The sequence below is a fragment of the Cylas formicarius genome, unplaced genomic scaffold (assembly GCF_029955315.1).
Source record: "Cylas formicarius isolate icCylForm1 unplaced genomic scaffold, icCylForm1.1 PGA_scaffold_3__17_contigs__length_32017465, whole genome shotgun sequence".
Lineage (NCBI taxonomy): Eukaryota > Metazoa > Arthropoda > Insecta > Coleoptera > Brentidae > Cylas > Cylas formicarius.
The window spans coordinates 17,434,853-17,457,091 of record NW_026844326.1 but is presented as its reverse complement, the minus strand read 5'-3'; the positions used below and the strand labels follow the sequence as shown (position 1 = coordinate 17,457,091).

At 32.0% G+C, this 22,239-nt stretch overlaps 2 protein-coding genes across 2 annotated transcripts; both read left to right on the top strand.

The window, feature by feature from the left end:
• The first annotated feature begins 5,067 nt into the window (after positions 1–5,067).
• Positions 5,068–7,851, top strand: LOC132699506 (uncharacterized). The gene is made up of 3 exons (XM_060666259.1): positions 5,068–5,234; positions 6,613–6,837; positions 6,891–7,851. Exons 1-3 carry the CDS (start codon positions 5,174–5,176, stop codon positions 7,103–7,105), a joined length of 501 nt encoding a protein of 166 aa, XP_060522242.1. The 5' UTR covers positions 5,068–5,173; the 3' UTR covers positions 7,106–7,851.
• An 8,094-nt stretch (positions 7,852–15,945) lies between these two features.
• LOC132699785 (homeobox protein 2-like) lies at positions 15,946–22,183 on the top strand. Its single transcript, XM_060666670.1, has 3 exons — positions 15,946–16,171; positions 19,335–19,787; positions 21,600–22,183. The coding sequence occupies exons 1-3, from the start codon at positions 16,114–16,116 to the stop codon at positions 21,821–21,823; spliced, it is 735 nt and encodes a 244-aa protein (XP_060522653.1). The 5' UTR covers positions 15,946–16,113; the 3' UTR covers positions 21,824–22,183.
• Positions 22,184–22,239: the final 56 nt, after the last annotated feature.

The following is a 22,239-nucleotide window of genomic DNA, read 5'->3' as shown; positions in this document are numbered from 1 at the left end:
AACAGCCTAAGTAGCAATATTGCAACGTCTCGCCAAGAAAATTTAGTGCAAAGTATATTTTAGACCGCCTGAAATAATAATAAGAATTGTCTCATACTTCGGAGGATACCAGGAAAGCAGGTATCTAACCTCGACATTTCACATTGCCTGTGAAACGAACAACATGATATCATATTTATTTTAAAGACCACAATAACACAAGCGTTAAACGTTCTGCAGGATCGGAATCGATTTTTTTTAACAGAAATACAAATCAGTTTCGGCAAAGTTGCAAGTATGAGAGCTTGGACTAGTAAAAAAAGCATTCGTTATTGAGAACAGTCATAGCCATTTGTCATTTATCACAGAGCAGCTGAGTTGTAGTTATTTCCGACATCAAGGTTAACACGATCATACTGAATAGACAGCAATTAATAAACAATTGGGATATCTTCAATATTGAAATGACTGCTCGCAGTAACACGGATCTAATCTGAAAAGCTATTTAAATTTAAAATAATTTTAGTCTATAATTTTTGCTGTATGCAAAACAAAAGTTATTAAATCTAAAAGGATTTTACTACAACTTCAAAGAGATAAGAACGAGAAACAATTTAAAAATTTCCGTTCCACTGTACTGACTCATTATCACGGTACTGACATGAATTTCATCAACTCCATGCTTGGAAACGTATTTGCAACATGATTCACTAGACTTTTCATAATTCTTCAGGTAGATGGCACTAGAGTCGTAAAAGTCAAATTCAAAAATTCGTTAAATTTTAAAGAAAAAGTCATTTTTTGTAGTTTGATCATAGAAATGAATATTTAGGTAATTAATTTAAATCATAAAAAAAGAAGAATTTGTAGATGAATTTTAGAGATGGACATGACACGGTACTGACATTTATGGTCTGTTCATAGATATAAGAAAATAATCAATTGCTTTTGAATGGGATTATCCAAGGGTGGTCATTAACATACAATGCAACAATATTATTAAAAAAGTAAAATTGTGGTCCGTAATAGAAAATAATTTTATACCTACCTGTGTTTAATATTCTTTGGTTTGGTATACTACTTAGTTTAAGTTTATTAGTAATCATTCTTATTTCGTGTGTAATACAGAGTGTGTTGAATCGTGTGCGAATTATACCAAATATGTGCGAGTCTAGTGTATCTCAGGAGATGCTCCCGCCCAAATGTAGAAAACACTATTCTATTGAGACTAAGGAAGTTATAAACAATGTTTGTTTGACTCCCAGTGAACGTGACGAAACATTGACGAAAATTCCAACATCAAATGTATGGAAAATCGTGAATAATCCCATTTCAGCGAGAAAAAAAAGAAGCGATGCTGACATTTTCTCGAGTGTAGATGAAAGTGATCAAGATATAATACAACGTAAAATTTACCAGTTATACGAGGAACAAAGCGTGCCTATATTAGATATCTTAATTAAGATGCTTGAAAAATATGAAACCGGTGTTAAAAGAGGCAGAACTACCTTATGGAAGTGTATTCAACACATGGGTTTGAGATTTAAAAAAATTGACAAAAGACAAGTTTTAGTGGAATCTTTTAGAATTCGGAAATGGCGACTGGAATATCTAGAAATAATTAGGATTTACAGAGAACAACAAAGGCCAATTATTTACTTGGATGAAACCTGGTTCGACACTTATGACGAAAAAGGGTTGGGTTGACTCAACTGATAAGTGTAGAATAAACGCACCATCAAAAAGAGGTAAAAGAATAACTATTTTGTATGCTGGCTCTAAAGATGGTTGGGTTCCAAATGGATTTTCTCTGTCTGCGAAAAATATTAAAGATTAGATACAAAAAGCAGAACAATCGTATATCCAGATTGCAAATAATATAGAAAAAATTATATTTAGAATAGGCGATGATAGCGATAGTGATACTGATATATTATGTCAATAATTTAAATTAATTTAAGTAGGCAATAAAAATAATTTGTAATTTTATTTTAGATTTAAACATAAATACATACATTAATAAATAAATATTGTTTAGTATCTTTCCTAACAAAACACCAAATAATTAAATTCTAAGTAAAGTACGGACCTGATCGGCCATATTTCATTCTTACAGCTTGTCCGGGTCTTTCCTTAATTCGTATCAGTTAGTCACTTTCTTATATCTATGAACAGACTTTACCTCATATATTGTAGGTTCACTCTGAATGACAAATTATATTATATAAGAAATATGTTCATAATCGTCTAACTAATACAAAAAATTCAATAATAGATTATTAATTAATCAAAAGTGAGAGTAAACAATACAAGTTATAAAAAATTACAGTTAAAACAGATTCATCCATATCTAATCCATATCTACATATAAAATAAATTCTATAACCAAAACAATATTTAATAACAACTCATTTCAACAAAGGCCTTTAGGGGTTTCTGCAGATAAAGGTTCTATTTCTTTTTCTTTATTAGTAAATTCGATTTTTCATGACATTTAGATGTAGCAGATTGGAAAAATAAAACCCCGTATGCAATATACCACAACTGTGCAACTGGTTGTATAACTGCGTTTTCTTTAATTCTTGCAAAAGTAAAAGTCCATAATAACCATAATTGAAGTTAAAGTCTCATCGATACAAAATTCGGTTTGTAATTTTGTTGAACTGAGGCACCCATATATATTATTCAATTTGGTAATCTGTGTTAGTAAAACAAATCACAAAATCACAAGTGAATCTGGTACATTAGTCGAAAAGGTCTGATGTATTCTTTATAGGAATGTTTAACAAAAATGGTATACAAAAATCAAATCATAACTGTTAAAAATTACAAACGAATAATGTATTATGAGCAAGTTTGACAGTTATCGTATTCAAGCTATTCGAGTAATATCCAAGTGGGTGTAGTTGTTTTCCGCATTCGTATTCACCCTCCGTAAGCATTGACGCATCGCTGCGCATTTGTGCGTTTCATAAAATAAGGGGACGGAAAGATATAAAACACTAAAAATGATAAATTGAGCACATTATAAGCCAGCGCCGGAGGTATTAAATATTAGCAAGAAAAAATATGAAATCCAAGGCGACATCGTTTTAACCACAAAAAGCGAAATCGATTTTGTTTCGGTTCATTTACTAGATAATAAAAACTTTGGTCCCCATTTAGTCTAATCTCTTTCGCGCACCACAAACACCCTCAAGGTAAATTCGAAAAAAGTGTAATAACAATTTTTAGCGTCCCCGATAAACAAATTTATTAGCAATAAAAACAAATTTAGACGTTCGCGTTTTGCGTGAATCACATGTGAATTAAAGGATGACATTGAATCAGAAAACGTAAACTAAACGGAATTATTGTGATTTAATTCACCGCGTGTGTCACCGAAAATTTTAAAATATGTTTCACTACCCCACCTCTGTGATTTTCGGGAAAAAAATATTGCTCCTATACATACATATATTATTGTCATTATCATTATATTTTTGTCAATGTATAATATTGAATTCCGGTTTTTCCGGTTTCGATGTTTTTTTTTTAATTTCATACGACTACTTACAAAAGGTTAATTCAATTGACTCTTCCCATCGCTAATTGTGACTTAGACAATTGACCTTTTAGATTACATCTCTCCAGTCAGGCTACTGCCGTATGTACGTTTAAAAAATAACGAGTAAGGGTATTAAGAGACTCTTTATTCGCAATGCCTCTGTTGTGCACCAACGTAATTTCATTAAATTAAAAGCTGCAAACGTAATAAGAAACAATAATAAGAATGGACTGTCTGCACAAAAAATAAAAATTCCAGTTATTCATTTCCCATTTCCCTCTCGTTATTTAATCATAGCCCTAAAAGTATTTTATTAAATTTATGTATTGAAAATATTTGAATATGGGAATTATTAAAGAAAACACATTATTTTATTAATTTATTAAATTGAACGTTCAAATGTTTGCTGATTATTCTGGAGTTATTTCTAAATGTATTCCCTTAAAATTTAAAACATAGCATGAAGGTATGGCTATAATAATATAAATAACTAAAAATGCAGGTATTTTGTAATAAAAAAAAATTGTTTACTTGAGACAGCAAACTGTTTTTTAAATGCTTCGCGTATATGCTATAAATTGGAAAAAGGTTTTAAAAATGTTTTGTAATTTTAAAAATACAAAAACTGAAATTTGAATTACTTCTAGGATTTCTTATCTCTTCACTTTAGATAATTTTAATTACGCTATTTAATACACTATCTCATGTAAGAATAGTTCCTGAGCACATCTTAAAACCTAGTGTTTAAGTAGGTATAAACAGGTAGGTACAAAATAAAAACAGCAGAACATTCGGAAATGAAACAAAAACATATCCCCAAAAATGTATCAGTAATTAAAATGGATAACATAGCCTGGCTAGGTCAAAAAATAACAATGGGCCAACATTTTCCAATTTTGAGGTTTGTTGGTAACGAAGACTTACACTAAACTAATTAAAGTAATTAAGCATGCTGACCAAAATTACATGCTTTATTATTATTATATTATTAATAATATAAGAAAAAAACATTCTGCTTGATGGAATAGCTGGCAAAATCGTGTAGTTCGAAAAATTAATTATTCGACATAACTAATTATTATTATTATTAAAACTTCAGGTGAAATACGGTTATAACAATAAAATAAATTGAAAAAAACCTTTAGAATAATCCAACCTTAATGTCTACGTAATAATAGGATACCCCATAACATTTATATGAAATAAATAAAAGCATTTATCAATTTAACTGAATCTTAATTCACTCATTAAGCATAACTTTTGTAACTACTATTTTTTAAAATTTCCCCAAGTTTATCAACCCCACTATTTTTTTACGTTTCATACTATTCGTGCATTATGAGAATTAAATTAATCGATTACACATTCACTCCACCCCTATCGCATGTAACCCATGCTTTTCCGCCCAGTCCATCCCGTAAAACCGATGAATGGTTTAATTTAACTAATGAACGTACAATAAGTCACCATCAGCGTGTGGAGCGTCGCAAGAGGGAGGGGGCAAGGCGACTCGCTTACGGAAAATCTCAAAGGATCAAAAAGCTCCTAATCAACTTTTGGTCATTCTTGTGTTGTCACTGTCTTTGTAAACTCACAAGCGGCAGGATAAACATTTTTGAGTAGAAGAAATTTGTGTTTAGTGTTAAAATGTCTTCGCAATTTTATTTGGCGGTTGTTTTCGGTTTAGTTCTGGCAGCTTTTCCAACAGGTGAGTTGGGACTAAATTAAGAGAATTGCGCGTTAAACTTACCATGCACAAATTTATCGAATTTAGTAATTCCACTGAAATTCGATACTTGTTTGCTACAATTTTGATTTATTTTTGGAAAAAAGTATTGCTATACCATAAACCAAGGGATCAGTAGAGATCTAACTCTATCTCCTATTTTATTAAATTCGGCGTTTTGGATAGTTTAATAAATTGTCGGCAAAGAATAACTACTTTTTAATTTGTTTTGATAGAAAAAATTAAATTGTAAATTTTATGAATAAGATAATAGATTTGTTTCCACTTTTTTTTTTTTGATGGCACACCGTATTTTTCGAATATATTGATTTAACTAAAAGGTCAATTAAATATATTTGTGTAGAGAACTAGTAAAGGAACATTTTTCAAATCTGCTATATGGTGGTATCTTAGGAGATAATCCTGACAAATGAGGCAGAAGAGTTTTCGATATTTTTAAATATCGGTTGAAATGCTACACCCTCCATGCGGTAACGCCATTATTGCATGATTCAGCATTCTAAATTTTATTCCTTTAGAGCAAATAAAAGCCCAATAATTAATTGTTATTTTCTTTACATGATTCGAAACCTGCGATCTGCAGGGTATGCAGAACAAAGATCACACCTCAAAAAATTACTATTGCAATTATGTGTTTGGATCATAACCATTTTTAAAATTCATTCATCATTAATTATTTCATACCTTAAAATGCACGACTTGGCAAATATACTCCCACACTATCTCACCTTTTTTTAAATCTAATGTAGTCTATTATTTTCCAAGTTTGCAAATGATGTGTGCAATCGAAAATCATTTTTTGAGAAAAACATTTGAAATATTTTACTAAACTTACTAATAAAATGCATACAAACATGAAGTTGGAATATATACAAAATTATGAAATGATGACAACATTAAACCATGGCTCCATTTTGGGAAAATATAAGTTTAACCCAAAATCATTACTCGTTATAGGAAGAGAGTCATCTAGATAAATTTAATAATAAATAATTATGTGCTAAATATATGATCCGTATGTTGGCTCCTATAGCATTTCTCGGATTAAAAATTTTTGGTTAGGAGCATCCACCATATATCAACAACTATATACTATAACGTAAAATATAACTTCTAAGTAAATAGTTTAAATATAGTTTATATTCAATAAAATAAATATTGCAATATCTGAAAAGTTATAAAATTGTAGTGACTGAAAAATTGAAGTTTTTACAAGTGTACGTCGTCTTAAAAATCGAAATACTGCGAACCTGCTTGCAAAGTCAACATCAATTTGGTTTTGTCATAAACTGTCATTATTTTCGTTGAGCATTTTTAATTGTTTTTCATTGTTCTACAGCTTTCGGCCTACAGTGCTGGAAATGCTCATCTGATCAAGACGCGACCTGCCGTGATCACTTCAACGTCACTAGGATCCTTCAAAACCAACGATTCATCAACAGTTACGTATATGGCAACCAACAAACATCTACGACAACTCCCCACCTCACCACTTGCGAAGGAATGCACACCTCTACGACTTTCGGGCAAGTGAAAAATGTTTGCGTGAAGAGGGTGACTACGGGTAAGTCTTCAATTCTGGTATTCCATTTCCAGTTGCTAATGCTTGCGTTTTAGCTACGCATGGTCTCAAGCAAGTAATAAGAGAATGCAGGATGGTTAATATTAATCTTAAGACCGGCGCTTGTCCCGAGGACCTCGCCTATCCCGGAGTGAATCAAAACTTGGAGTATTGCGGAAGTTGCGAATACGACGGATGTAATTCTGCTTCCATGTCGCAAATTATTGTAGCGTTGTTAATACCTTCCTTGCTTTTGTTATTGAGGGGTTAGGGGTCCGTTCGACTTAATCGTACCTGTTAAATGTATCGCCAATGCGAAACAAACCAGCGAAAGTTCCCGAGTACACAATTAAAGTTGGACTCTGATGATATTGTACGGATTGTGGTGATTATGATTATTGCAGACATGAATAACACATAAAAAATCAAAACATTACACTTGGGAATGTGCCTCTAATCACCTAATCTAATTTTGTTTTATTGTTTTATTTTGTTTTAATGTAATAATAGTTATGCCAAAGCATTTCTGAAGACACTTGGGAATTGTACGAAGAACATTGTTCGTTTAAGATGGTCCAAATTAATTGTAAAATAAAAAGTCGAGCAATTACCATTAATCGCTGTATATATTTTTTCTCGTTAATTTATAACTTATAAGATTCTTTTCTATAAAAAATAGGTTGGTTTTAAATGTGTGCTTTTTGTAAAGTGAATCTGAACAAAATACACACAAATTTCAATAGGTATTATTTTGTACATACGTGAAGATTAGGATCACCAATTTTTATTTTTGGCAATGAAGCATGTTATAAGCAATTAATTACGTAATTAATTGTATATTAACGAACTAGCGCACCTTCATCAATTGAATTGCTTGTTACTTATCGTTTTGAATTATGGAATTTTTATATATTGTTAAATGACTGTAAATAGAAGATCCCCTTTACGTTTTATTAGTCATACATGACAGTAAATTATTTATTGTACCGATATTACCAAATAAATGTTTTCATTGTACCTCTTACCGATTAAATATTAACTCGGACGACTTTTGTCGATACCCGCATACCCAAATATAATTTTTCCTTTTAAATAGCCAGACATATGGGCACAACAACGGTTGCGTTATTATAAGGGCTACGGCGACTTTTATTTGATTTTTATTAAATTACGAAATTGGGTTTAAAAGTCAACATTGTCTCACTAGGTGCTAGGTGTTAATTGATCTTAAATGGTGAGTCATTCCACCATCCCAAAATTTTATCCAGCTGGCCATTGTGTAATACCAAACTACTAACTTTTCGTGAAACGAAAAATGTAATTTCATAGCCCATTTCGTTTTCTTTTGTATTCGTTAGCCCATCGAAAAGCTACTGTCGTACTGCCCTCTGAATAAATATACGAGGTCAGTGCAAAAAATAATAGGAAGAAACTTTATTTTTGTATTATATAGTTAGTTACAGTAATTTTAAAAAAGAACCTCCTATTGTCAATAATTTACTTCATTCTTAAATTATCACTAATTGAAAAATTTGTACGGTTGCCCGTACATATACAAACCACGATAGGAATCTGAAAAAAGAAAACGTCTAAATATAGTAATAATATTATAATAATAAATAAATAATAATAAATAAATAATGAACTGAATCTGATAAGAATTTCATGAAAGGCCAATTATCAGTTTAAATGATGAAAGTGGCAATCAGTTTGAGAATCTCCTTTAAAACGCATTCTTTCTTTTGTTTTGCTTCGGTAAATTTTGTTAATTTAGGCTCTATAAAATTATTGCAATTGTAGCAGATCAACTAATGCACGTTTTGCGTTCATTTTGTTTTCAGTAGAGTAGCTCACAACATTTATTTTTTCTTTTTATTCCTTCCAAACTATTTCTATTTTGTTTTTTTTTTTCATTATTTAAGTAATACTAATAACAACAGCGTTCGTAGCCCAACAGTATCCCATTTAGAGAGCAGTCCAGTTTACAGGTACAAACAATAACAGTACTAAAAGAATAAGAAAAAAGAGGCTACACAAAATAGAAACAAAAATGGCGAATCCAGGCCTGGCGGGTTTATTCCTTATTTCCTGGTCGTTTTGGATTGCGTGTAAGATGTCATTAAAAGTAATTGAATTTCGTGTTCGGTATTTAAAATAGCGACAATTACCACGTTTTATTAATAGCGCTGTTATTTGTCCAAAAAATTGTTGCATTTCTTAGTCGAGAAGTCCACTGGAGAATATAAAAATCGAGTTGCTGTTCTAAAAAACGTCCGCACTCCACAAAGTCGTTTTTTTTTTAAATTTTAAATAAGACCAAACAATAGGTACTAACTAAATCTTTGTATGGATTTTCAATCAGTCAATAAATCTAATGTAAGTATATCTTATATTTATTCATAAAACGTTTCTCACAGGGAAGCGAAAGTCAAAGGTTTGTAATGCAATATCACAAGAAATCTGTTTAAGTGACGACCGTAATGGGTTCTCCTAATGTTCCTGTATGTAAATTTTGTTTTTTTTTTCAAATATTTTCTTATAACTTACCTGTTCAAAATAATTAAAGGCGTTTAAAGTTGAGATTTCATTTTTAATCGACTTGAGATTTGATAGCTCTAGGTTGTAAATCGTCTTAACTAGTTCAAAATCTGAAAAACTAACCTTTCCTACACTAAAAATGTACCCTAATAACATAAATTATCTTAACTTTCTAAAACACTTAACAAAACGACGAAATATCACAATTGCTTCTGTGTCTGAGGTCTCCATATTGTTTTTTTTTATAATATTAGGTAGTTGTTTTATGTACTTGAACTCAGCAACTAAAAAAGAACGAGTTCACGACCTCTAAGAGAAGAAAACAATCTTTCTGCTGTGTTTCTATTAAATCGGACTAGTTGTTCGATAATTTTTAAAATAGAAATTCAATGTTTGGTCAATTTTGTTTTTTTTTTGTCCTTTTAATTTACAGCAAATAATTACGAATTTGGTTTGTTATGATGAGCAATTTTCGTTGAAGTCGAAGATATGTACACGACGACTATTTAATAATTGGAAACATATGAACTATAGAATCCTGAGTTCCTTTTTTTAGGATATATGTACACCGTGTGCCAAGTAAGACGACCCACTATACGATCTGGAAACCCATAGGAGATACGAAAAAAAGTTTGGTACAAAAGTTTCTTGGACTCTCCTGAAGATTTAAAATATTATAATTTTGTTGATACAGGGTGTCCCAAAAATGTCCCCTCAGGCATCAACTTTGTTGTTTTAAATAGAACACCTTGTATATATATATATCTACATTTTCGGAATCCTTGGTGAAAGTAAAGTAAGAGTTTCTAAGTAAGAAATTCCTATTCCAATTTTGCATAGTTTAGGCAGAAATTGATGTTATGTGTTTTTTTTTTCATATTTTGATATAAAATTGTCTTGTGACGCTACTGACGCAGGTATTGCAACAAAAATTTTACCAGAGACTAAGGAGATGATGATCAGTTTGACAGATGCGCCTCAGCTTGTACAGGGTGTATCACATAGGTGGTGCCGTTTTGGCGAATTTAATTAACAAAACCACAAGATTTTCATATTCAGATATCAATTCTACGACAAAAAACAAGGTAAGTTTGTAATTTATCTTATATTTCAATTTTACTTACTTTTTGAGATACTCGAGGTTTAAGAGCACAGCCGCATAAATTCTTGTTGTATTTATAGCTGCCCACATTAGGTCACTTGTTGGTAATATTAGGGATTTTTTAAATATCAAACACACGATACTACTTCTTTTCAAGGGATAATACTCTAGATATATATAGCAACAAACAATTTGACAACTATGAACTATTTAAAGAGACATATGAAAAAAAAACAAAAACAAACAGAAATGTCAAAGTTTTTTTATACCATAATTAATATAAAACTACGTTCTCAAATTTTTTGATATTTCTTTATTATTTTAATGGTAGATGAAACGAGCATTTTATGAGGAACTAAACTTTATGGACCGAATTAGCGAACCCTTGTTAGTTAACTTTTTTTTATACATTTATTTATTCAAATTGGTTTGTTAGCCTATGAACTTTAATTAATCATTTTTGTTATTTGGTATTTTAAATCAAGTTAGATAATTAACAATTAAATGTTTTTTTAGAGTGAAGTTTAATAAAATCTGTATTGTTATATAGGGGTGTATGAAAATCTTGTCATTTTGTTAATTGAATTCGCCAAAACGGCACGACCTATTTGGAACACCCTGTATAAGCTGCGGCGCATCTGTCAAACTGGTTGGGTAGAGCACTTAGTTTGTGGTTAAATTTTCGTTGCAATTCCTGGATCAGCAGCGTTGCAACACAACAAAAAGCACACAACCTTAATTTCTGACCTTTTTTTAAAATAACAAAGTTGATATAGGAGGGGACACTTTTAAATCGTCAGGATACTCCCAAAAAATTTTGTAGGAAACTTTTTTTTGTATCTCCTATACTCGTCCAGATTGTACTTGCGCAGAGGGCGGACCTCTGCGCAAGTATAACAGTACAATTTATTATTTTTCTACGTATTTGAAGTTAAATATAAAGCTCCACATTTATTTTGATGTCAATGAGTAGATTGCGTACTTATTAATTATATCGGATATTTTTGCGAATTTACGCAAATGAAAAAAAAAATGAAAACAATTTATTTCCATTTTTTCCAACGAAACCTTTAATATTTCTCAAAAATATCAGTGAAGCGTCAACGGAAATATCAAAAAAGCTTTCAATTTAATTACCAATGAACCAAGTTGTATTGTAGAGCTTTGGGGTGCCAACTATAAAGTTTTTTTATCTAAATTTTTTGAAGTGCGAGAAACACCATCACCATTGGGAATTTTAGAAGTGTGTAATTCAATGTAAAGGCTGCCAAACAATTCTAAAGCCAGGCACAGTAGAAAAATAATTAGAATTAAACAATGGGACAAAATATCTTATAATTGGACATGGCGAAATTAACCGCTTTATAGACTTCCTGCACGGCATGGTATAGTGTAATTAGTGACGTATAAGGAATTACTTATAAACAAGTAACTCGACTATGTACATAATATTTTTAAACAGCACATACGATTTTCAATGTCAGTCGACGTATAAAAATGGTTTGATCCTGCAATTTACACACGACGAAAACAATTCCATTTATGTCGCCTGTACGGCAAATTAAAACATTTAATTTCGTTAGCCTCTGAAAAGGTAAAACGATGACGAAATTTTTATCAAACCATTTATTTCCCATTAAGATTAGTAGCGGTTTCCTGCTTCTTTAAAAATTAGATATTGTCCCTCGCCCGCCATCACTACAGGCTAGGTATGTATTCGTAAAGGAACGTTATGTCACGTAGATAAAGGATTTGCGTTTACTAAGAATTGCGCAAAACCTACCACTCTTTATCGCACACTCAAGGGAAATAGAATGAATAATAATTAATAAAAGTATGTGGCCGCGCAAATTCATGTTTCAATGATTAATTCAAAGTGACTCACGTTTACGGGAACCAAACGACAGATAAATGAATCGAGAACGATCGGTCTTTGTTTAACCCGAGCAAATTTCAAGCAATCATTACTAACGATTGGACTACGCCTTACCACCTTTTACTCTTCTTTCGATGCTGATTTATTGAAGCACTCGTTGAAAGTTTTTAGCCCAAAAGCAAACTGTGAAACTTATAGAGTACCGGTAGCGGAACCCAAAAAGTGTTCTGTAATTTATCTCAGGCGGACGTGCTCAAGGAAAGGACTCAGTTCTACAAGATTTGCCATCAAAGAAACCATAGATTGCTCCTACCAGTCCAGGAAGTTCGAAAGATAGTGCCCCCAATAAATTTTTCTACTCCCGTCTGTAAAATACCTAATTACCCACCGATCTAGCGTGCGGAAAGCCTCACTTTACAACATCAGTTTCGTTTCCCACGAATGCGAGTCATTTCGGACATTTCCGGGATTTTACCGCACAGATCTGGGAGCGATCGGATGTTTCCGGAAATATTTCCCACGCTTTGAATTTTGACGTTTGTCAATTCTGACGGTCATGTCAGTGAATGTATTCGTGTTGTTTTGCCAAATTGTACCCAAAAACTAACGGTCGTAGAAAAAGTATAGTATGCAACACGTACGGTAAACGTTTTAACTCACTCGTTTATTAAAAGCTCGCTCCGCTGCGCTCCACTACTACGCTACTACGAAACTCGTCTGGTCTGGAAAAATTAAACGATTTTTTGTTCATTTTTTCTTTACTTCACTGTTGACCCTACATTGCTAGCCTAGTCTTTGTTTCAATTATTTGTTATTATTTCAGTAGCGATAGGATTTGTATTTATTTTAATTTTTATCAATATTGAAACTAGTCCAAAATATTTAAATATTTTGAAAATATTTTAGTCTCATTCTGGTGCACAAAAATGAAAAAAATTGTCAGTTGCATTTTTCAATGACAGCTGTCTCGTAGCTCATTTTTTAGATATCAAACAATAGTATATTATGCAACAAGTGTGGTAAACGGCATTTGAGTCACGAGTTTATTTGACCCGAGCGGAGCGCAGAGGAGCGAGTGTTTAATAGACGAGTGACTAAAAAAGTTTACCAAACGTGTTGCATACTATCGTTTCCTACGACCATTAGTTGTTGGGTACATTTTCGCAAAACAACACCAATACATTCAGTGACATGACCGTCAGAATTGAAAAACGTCAAAATTCAAGGCGTGGGAAATATATCCGAAAACATCCGATTGCTCCCAAACCCCGTGCGGTAAATTCGCGGAAATGTTCGAAGTGCCTCGGATTCGTGGGAAACGAAACTGACGTGGTAAACTGATGCTTCCCACACGCTAAATCGGTGTGTAATTAGGTATTTTATAGACAGGAGTAGAAAAATTTTATTAGCAGAACAGTTTGACATATGTTGTATGTCAGAGACTTTTCTGAGTCACAGGATAACTAATTTATCTGTCCAAAGGCCAGGCTACACACTAACACGAAAAGATCGACTGGCGATTATTGACAAAAGGTTTATGGGGAGAGGTATGGGAATATATATAAGTAGCTCGCTGAGCTTTGACATTTCAACAAGTATGCTTTTTTAGTTTGTAAGTTAGGTAAGATTTAGGGACTGCCTCTCGGTTACTTTTTGCAATATGTTGTAAATATTGTTTTTGTATGTGTATTTGCTTCTTCGTAAGGAAGATTAGCAGGAAATGGTCATCAAGCATTTCATCAAAAGCAAAGGAACAAGAGATTCTGCAAAATATAAGGAGGGATTTAATCACATAATTCCTTCCTATCTTTTTGTTCTTGTTTACAATAAGAACAAAAACCTAGTCAAACAAACTCAAAACAAATGTAATTTATAAGCATTTATACGCATTCATAAAATAATTATAAATGCCTTTATATAAGAAATATACAAATTGCATACGCATTTCTAAAAATGCGCTCTTACATATGATCCCCCCGTTAAAACATTAATGGGAGATTTAATTAAACGAACATGATGTAAATTGAAAATAAAATACATTAAATATAATAGAAATACCGTCAAATAAAAATAGAAATAGGTCATAAAAATAAAATAATACGACCTAATAAGTTTTTATAACTTCTGAGCTATTTTAGCTTATACTAACAATGCAGAGCTTGTGTCTTTAGATATCTTAGGATGTTGCTTTTACTATTAGGGTATCCATGTACCGAGCTACAGAGTGCTTTTTATTCACTTTTTCTACTAATCAAGTCTGTTATCGAGATTCAACCAATTTCACTCTTTAAATGCTCAACAATATGATATTTATGGAATCGCAAGTATGAATTTTGAATTTTACAAGTTGTTTAAATCAATATTCAACTACTGAGGAAACTAAAACATCTAATAGTTCAACTCTTTTGGTTCAAACGTTTTTTATGTAGGTGTGGTTCTGGTTTCTGAGAAAATTCGAATGGAAGCAGAGTTTCCGTAATGGTATCACGAGTGCATTAAACATTTCAGTCCTTGCGAGTATTACTGTCAACAATTTATGAATTGTCCATGGCAGATGAACTATCAATGAGCCGATGTGAAAAAGGCTGCGAAGCTTGAGTAAATTAAAATAGCAGATGATATTAAAATAAATTTTTCTTCTCCCGTCTGTAAAATACCTAATTACGCACCGACCTAGCGTGCGGGAAGCGTCACTTTACCACGTCAGTGTCGTTCCCACGAATCCGAGCCACTTCGGACATTTCCGGGATTTTACCGCACATGTTTGTGAGCAATCGGATGTTTTCGGAGATATTTCCCACACTTTGAATTTTGACGTTTGTTAATTCTGACAGTCATGTCAGTGAATGTATTCGTGTTGTTTTGAGAAAATGTGCCCAAAAACTAACGGTCGTAGAAAAAGTATAGTATCCAACACGTACTGTAAACTTTTTAAGTCAGTCCTTTATTAAAAACTCGCTCCGCTCGAGTCAAATAAACTCGGGAGTCAAATGCAGTTTACCGCACTTGTTGCATAATATACTGTTTCTGTCTCCTACATCAAAAAGGAGGTTAGTTATTTAGTAATTAGGTTTTGGAAAATATTAAATTGATTGTATTTTTGATGGTAAGGTTTCATAAACAGAACATCTCTTATAGATATAGATATAGATATGTTGAAGTTTCTAATTAAGTGAGGCTTCACAAATTCTTGAAATTTATTGTAAGAAGCACTAGACTTAATTTCTTGCAATTTAAAACCGACCAAAAGCGGAAATTATAGCCTTACTAGCCAGTGGTTTCATAAGTACCGTCAGTGTTCTGAACCTACCGGAAGTATCAGATCCTTATCGACCCGTGACTAAAGTACCGGAAAGGCCCGAAGTGACTCGTGACAAAAAGCTAACGTGTTAACGTGACACTTTCAATACGCCTGATCAATGCACATCATTGGGTATTTTAGAGTTGGAAGGTATTTGCTTCAATAAAATCATCAGCTAACACTAGGGATATGGACATTTGCTAACACACTATATAATATACAATCGTTGTTAATAAACAACGCTCAATACGTGCGGAAAAACGGCGTAGGAGGGGCGCGCGGTCGTACCTGCTACCATCGCAGATTCGATCGGCGGCGGTCTCACCAAAAACCTTCCATAATCATTCTCTCTTTTTCTGTATCACGGTTGGTATCAAAAGTTGACGGCATCGAAATTACGCATTTAGGCGTGTTAAATAATTGAAAGATTTTGGATTATTAATTGGTTCCGTTGAAGACAAAATGCCAAAAGCAGTGTTCAGTGCTGTGTTTCTCATATTGGTCAATTATCTACGTGGAGGTGAGCGCATGTGGACACTTATTTGTTTAAGTATTTGGTATATTTAAGTTTCGCGACGGAAAGTTGTTTGTGCGCGCGTTTAAATCTCCACCTTATGTCACGTGACGCCACGTTTGTTATTGGTTTGCTCTGTAGCGCGGAATGAATTTATGCATTTGGAATATTTCGTAAAACAATCGCGCGGTTTAAAGTTATTGAAGCCGATACGTAAAGAAATATGTTTCACTATAAACTTATGATAAGGTTGGCATTGGCGCGGAGCTGAATTGCATTTGAAAATAGAATGCGATAAGGAGCTATACAAAAGCATACCGTTTAAGAGTCTAAATCCAATCCAACCAATACTTTTTAGGTATTGATTTAACTGAGCCACAAATGTAGGAAATAGTGTTGTACAACTATGATATCGCATAATGTCTTTAAGTCATCTATTTTAGATCTTGATGACTGAACGCTTGCAGCACAACAATAGAGATCTTAAAAACCTTTTCTTCAAGACCTCCTTTAAGATATCGTAAATGGGCATTTATAAAATATGTTTAAATCGTTCCTAATGTGACATTCGTGGAATTTAATGTACTTATAATGTCTTTCTCTAACATATGTTTTTTAACAGGATAAATTTATTTATTTCATTAATTTCTCTTCTGTGTACTCAAAATTCTATTCTGTGTAATTGGTTTTAGATAACAGATTATTGACCAAAATTAACAATATTTTTAGCTATTTGTAGTGTAACTTATAAGCTGTCTATAAGGTTTTCACGGAATATCTATATATGTTTTACAACATGACGATTTTAAGATACCTATGACCTCCATGAAAGATAATATTGTTCATTCTCAATACCAAATCTACTTTCGCCTAACCGAAATCAGTTATATAAAAAAATATTTTTGCGTTTAGAAGCTTTTACAAATATAAAGAGATTTTCATTTTCCAGACATAGACTCACCCAAATCATTAATCATTGTCATTATTAAAACTAAAACAAACGTAAACCAACTCAGAATTCAATGCAAATATCAGTTTTTATGTAAAAGCCCGGAAAATGGAGACGATACATTTCCGCAAAAAAAAGTTTTTATATGCTCATAAAGGCTTCTAACAGACAAATGTTAGTCCAGCCTTACAAAAAAAAGTATGTACTTATTAAATAGTATATACAAACTGTACCTATAATCAAGTTACCATATTTATCTTCGAGTACCATTTGACCTATTTGCTGGCCGAGCGTACCTTATCTGAAAGGTCTTCCACCGTTTAAATTTTTGCCGTAAACATTACGTCATTGTGCCGACCTACAAAAGCTTATAGTTTAAATTCTGTCACACAAAGAAGTTATTTCTGTAGGTCTATACCATTTGCCGGAATAATTTTGCGAGGAATGGTATTAAATGAACAATAAACTAAACGGTTTTGTTTTTTATTTTAATCGATTTCTGTTTATTATTTAAAATGTTCGTGTTTTTAAGATTTATTCTCCAGGAGGCTGAAACAGGAGGTCAATGTTTATTGAGATCCGACACGGTATTGTAAACAATCAAAAAATCAATTTCTTTACATTTTTCTAATGGTTTTGCATAGTTTATGTATAAGGCGCATTAATTATTTTCAAGGTTATTTTATTCAAATGTTCATGACCAATCGCGAAAAAAAATTAAGATATTTTTTTAAGATTTTTGCGCTAATTACGTTAGTTTCTGTATGAGAATTTCGCATTATTGCAGATCAGCCATTTTAACGATACTTTTTAAATAACAGAAATCGTTTTTATTTATTTTATTCAAGTTTGTATTAAAAAGCGAATGATGTTAAACGATGCTTATTAGTCATAGTGTCAAGGACCAGCGAGTAGTCATTATTATTGTCCGACCTACTATAATTTGAAGGATAATTAAATTAAAATGAATACTCAGCCTGAGAAATTTCTTTCTACCTGCAAATAAATAGGATAGCTTATTATAATTCTTGGCGCTGTTGCTTTTTTATGCGGCAGTGAATTTGATACCGAATACTGGGATTTGTTCAAACAAAAATAATTATGGTATTGACATTAAGTATATATTGTGAATTTTATTATTTTATTTCCCAAAAGACACTCCAATTAAAAATTCCAAATAAAAAAACTAGCGATATGGACACATAAGTATTGAACCCTCTTTTATGATTGTGATGCAATACAGTATAATAATTAATATTATTATTAAAATATTATGACAATAATCTCGCAAAAATTTAGAGTGTTTTACTAAAAAATGTCAAAGAAATAATATTTTTAACAAAAAAATATAAAAATATATATTTTTTAAACGATTTAAACGATTTTAAAGGATTTGTTGTTTTTGTTATAAGATCACATAAGAGATCCAACTCGTTTTAAAATTTTTAGATTATTCTTTAAGTCATGCATCTACTGTAGAATTAAAAAAAGTGTTCAACAACAAATAGGACACGACGCAAAACAAATAATAAACAATGTGAAGCTGCACACAATTAAATTTTATTAAAAAATGACAAACCTTACATAGGCGATTCTTAAGGAAAACTCAAAAGCGCAGGCTTCGAAAACGATCATAATTCTTGATCTGGCAAAAGGATTTCAGAAACACACATATTAAAAACAATAACAAACAAATGTTATGCAACCATGCAAGAATTCAAGGTGAGAGTTGTTAAATCGCTGTTTGTGTCCAACAGGCATACCTCTGCGAGGTTTAAATGGGTGTCGTTCAGGTCAGGACTTGTGCATTGACACCATGGCTCGAGAAAGCTCGTTTTTGGTGGCTCTCTTGCGTAAAAAAGCGATATTTGTTTGCATACTAATTACGTGCATGCAAGTTTATATTGGGAAATGTTTTCAAACCTTTAAAGTTTTTCTGAAGGCGGTTTTAAAATATTATTTTTATTATTTTAGCATATCGTTATTATAACTTCATAAATACTTATTGTATGTTAAAATTTTCTGTTGTAGCTAAACTCTCATTATGAATATTGTTTAATCATCTGTAGATCAGCATTATCTTTTTTACGTACAGTACAAATATAGATACAATTTTTTTTCCTACACCTAAGTTTCAGTCGGATTAGGTACTTCATTATTAGAATGTAAAATATACTTTTTCTCCAGAAAATGCTTATTACGTCGCATTATTAATTACAGGTCAGACCTTACAATGCTGGTCGTGTTCAAGCGACATCGATAGGAACTGCGCAGATATCTTCAACGCATCGGACATTTTGAGGTACGGCGGCGGCAACTATTATCAACAACCAGGCGCGTACAATCAAGGCTACAACCCCGGGGCCTACTCGAATAACCAACAGGGTTACAACAGAAATTATAACGACCAGAGGAATTATGACCAAAGAAACTATGACAGGAATTACGATCGTAACTACGATCAGCAAAGAAACTACGATCAGCAGAGGAATTATGACCAAAGGAATTACGATCCGAATTACCCCAGGGACTACCAGAACCCAAATGCGAATCGACCCAGATTTAGCCCGCAACTGAGCGGTAACAATCCGGGACCGAGACTGATTACTTGTAATGATGACGAGGCGCGATTGGCAAGGATGAGGACAGTGTGTATCAAGAAGGTTCAAAGGAGTAAGTTATTTAGTCTTGTTTAGTGTGAATGTCTATTAGATAGGTACATATTTTTACAAAATTTTGAAATGCTTTATGGTCAGTCAGAACGTCAGAAACTCCTATGCTATCACATACGTGTTTTTTATGTTATTGTTTTAACAAGAAGATAGGTAATTTTGTTACAAAAACCTTAACAACGGAAAAATATCTTGACAAACTATGAGCTGAAAATTTGTTAGCATTAAATAAATGTTTTTTGCTTCCTGAATTATGAAATAGAGGTGTAATAAAAAAAAAAGTAATTTCATTAAACTGATTTGTTTCAAGTTCAAGTTGAGGAGTTCCTTCCCTGTCTAACGTACTGTAGATAAATATAATGGTTTTGCCATACAATCATGGAGCCTAAACCGGAATTAAAAAAATATATAAAAAATTAGTCAAAATTTTTGTCGTTATGAAATTAGGCATTGCGGATTCATAACAAACTTATATTAGAAAAGAAGATAGTAATTAAAATAGTAAATCATTTTGTCACAGTAACAAAGGTTCCTCTTCTTTTTCTTAAACTCGAGAGGATTTTAGCGAATTGTTAACAAAAATTATGAATCTGAACTTCACTTTATATAGTATGAGTCGCAAGTATCGAAGTTTAAATTACGACTCTGTGCATTTGACCCAATGTTTGTGCAGCATCATAAAATGGTAGTAGGTAGTATTAATTAGATGGACAATAATAGTAAAGTGAAAGTGAGAGGTTTGTAGCCGATGACCCAAAAAATTACGTTAAAGAAGTACTTGTATTCAACTGAACCGAAAGAAATATTGTAACAAAATGTAAAATGAATGAAATGAAATGAAAAAATATACATTCTAATTTAATCTAAATATATCTAATGGTTTTTAAAGTTTTTGAAAAATGATTTTATTTATATATTGTAAAAAATTAAATTAAAAATACCTAGATTTTGGCAGTCCAAAAAATATCGTTTACCAATCCCGTAGGCATGTGGATGCATAGATGTTTGTTTTCGAAGCTTTGTAGCTAAAACACATGGTTCTAGAATCAAACTGACATACATGTTAAAGTATATTTCCGTTATAATAACGATTAATTACTAATTATATTAAATTATTACATGTGTGTAGATTCTATTGACTATGATTCCCAAAGAAACAAAGTTTCCACAATAAACAAAGATGTCCACAATAGTTTTCCTATATTTTTTTATGCTTTAAAACATTACGCCAACTTTCTGCCAGAATGTACAGGTTTTCCTATACAGGGAATGGCAATAAGAATATCAGCGTAGCTCAAATGAGGATGAGGTTGTGTACCAATGAAGTCGATAATAGGTCGTTACAGAAGTTTCTTAATCGAGAGAGAAAAATCCCGCACAGCGTTTCCTTTTTCTTAAACCATCATCCACATTATGGACGCCAAATTGAATTTGTGCAGTTTTGAATAGCATTTGTATTTTTAATTTAAAGAATTATTTATCCTATTTAATCCATAAATCTAAAATAATATAGAAAGTGTCTTTGATGGGCTTTGATTTTTGAAATAAATGGTATTTGATAGCGTGTTTAGTCACTCACTGGACGACTGGATACATATAAGCAATAAAAATAGAATTAGTTTTACAGAGAAAATAAGACCATTCCTACTATCTCTACATCAAAACAAATATCCATTCAGAAAAGCAAATATTTTTGAATTATGCTTTTTACCTCTATTTTTCGAAAAAGGTTCCGCTCGATAATGACATTAAAAAAACCGAATATTTCACGCTAAAAGTATTAAAAAAAAAGTTATATTCATTTCTTTTACAGTTGGAAGTGATCTTTTGACTTACATCCGCCGGTGTGATATGATTCCATTTGAGAAAGATATTGGGACCTGCTATGATCCCGTATCAAGGGGCATCTCTTTGGACTTCTGCGAATACTGTGACTGGGATGGTTGCAATTCTGCCGGATCGCTTAAAATCAATATAATTCTGGCCAGTTTTCTACCAGTAACATTGATCTGGTTATTTCGTAGTTATTTTATTTAATTAGGGTTTGTTAACTTTTGCGAAATGATTTTAAAAAACTTCAAAGAATCTCGGAAATAATAAATTTTTCATGTATAGAGCGACACTGTGTTCATACACTTTTGTGATTTTGTTATAGCTGTAAATATTTAGATTTAATATTGATTTCCAGATAAATTTTGTTTCAGAATGTTTGCAAAAATACCCTGTACTTACTGTATTATGAGAAGAAATTTCATATCCTTAAAGTTAAGGTCATTTTGGGATTAGATTTCATTGAATTTATTCAGTAATAATTGTAATACTAACCATAAAATTAAGTGTTTAGAAGTTAGTACAAACTATGTTATCCACTCTTCAGAGTAAATAGTATTTTTGTTATTCCTGTTTTTGTTCAGAGAATCTGCCTATGGAAGAAGTAAACAAAAATTGCTATA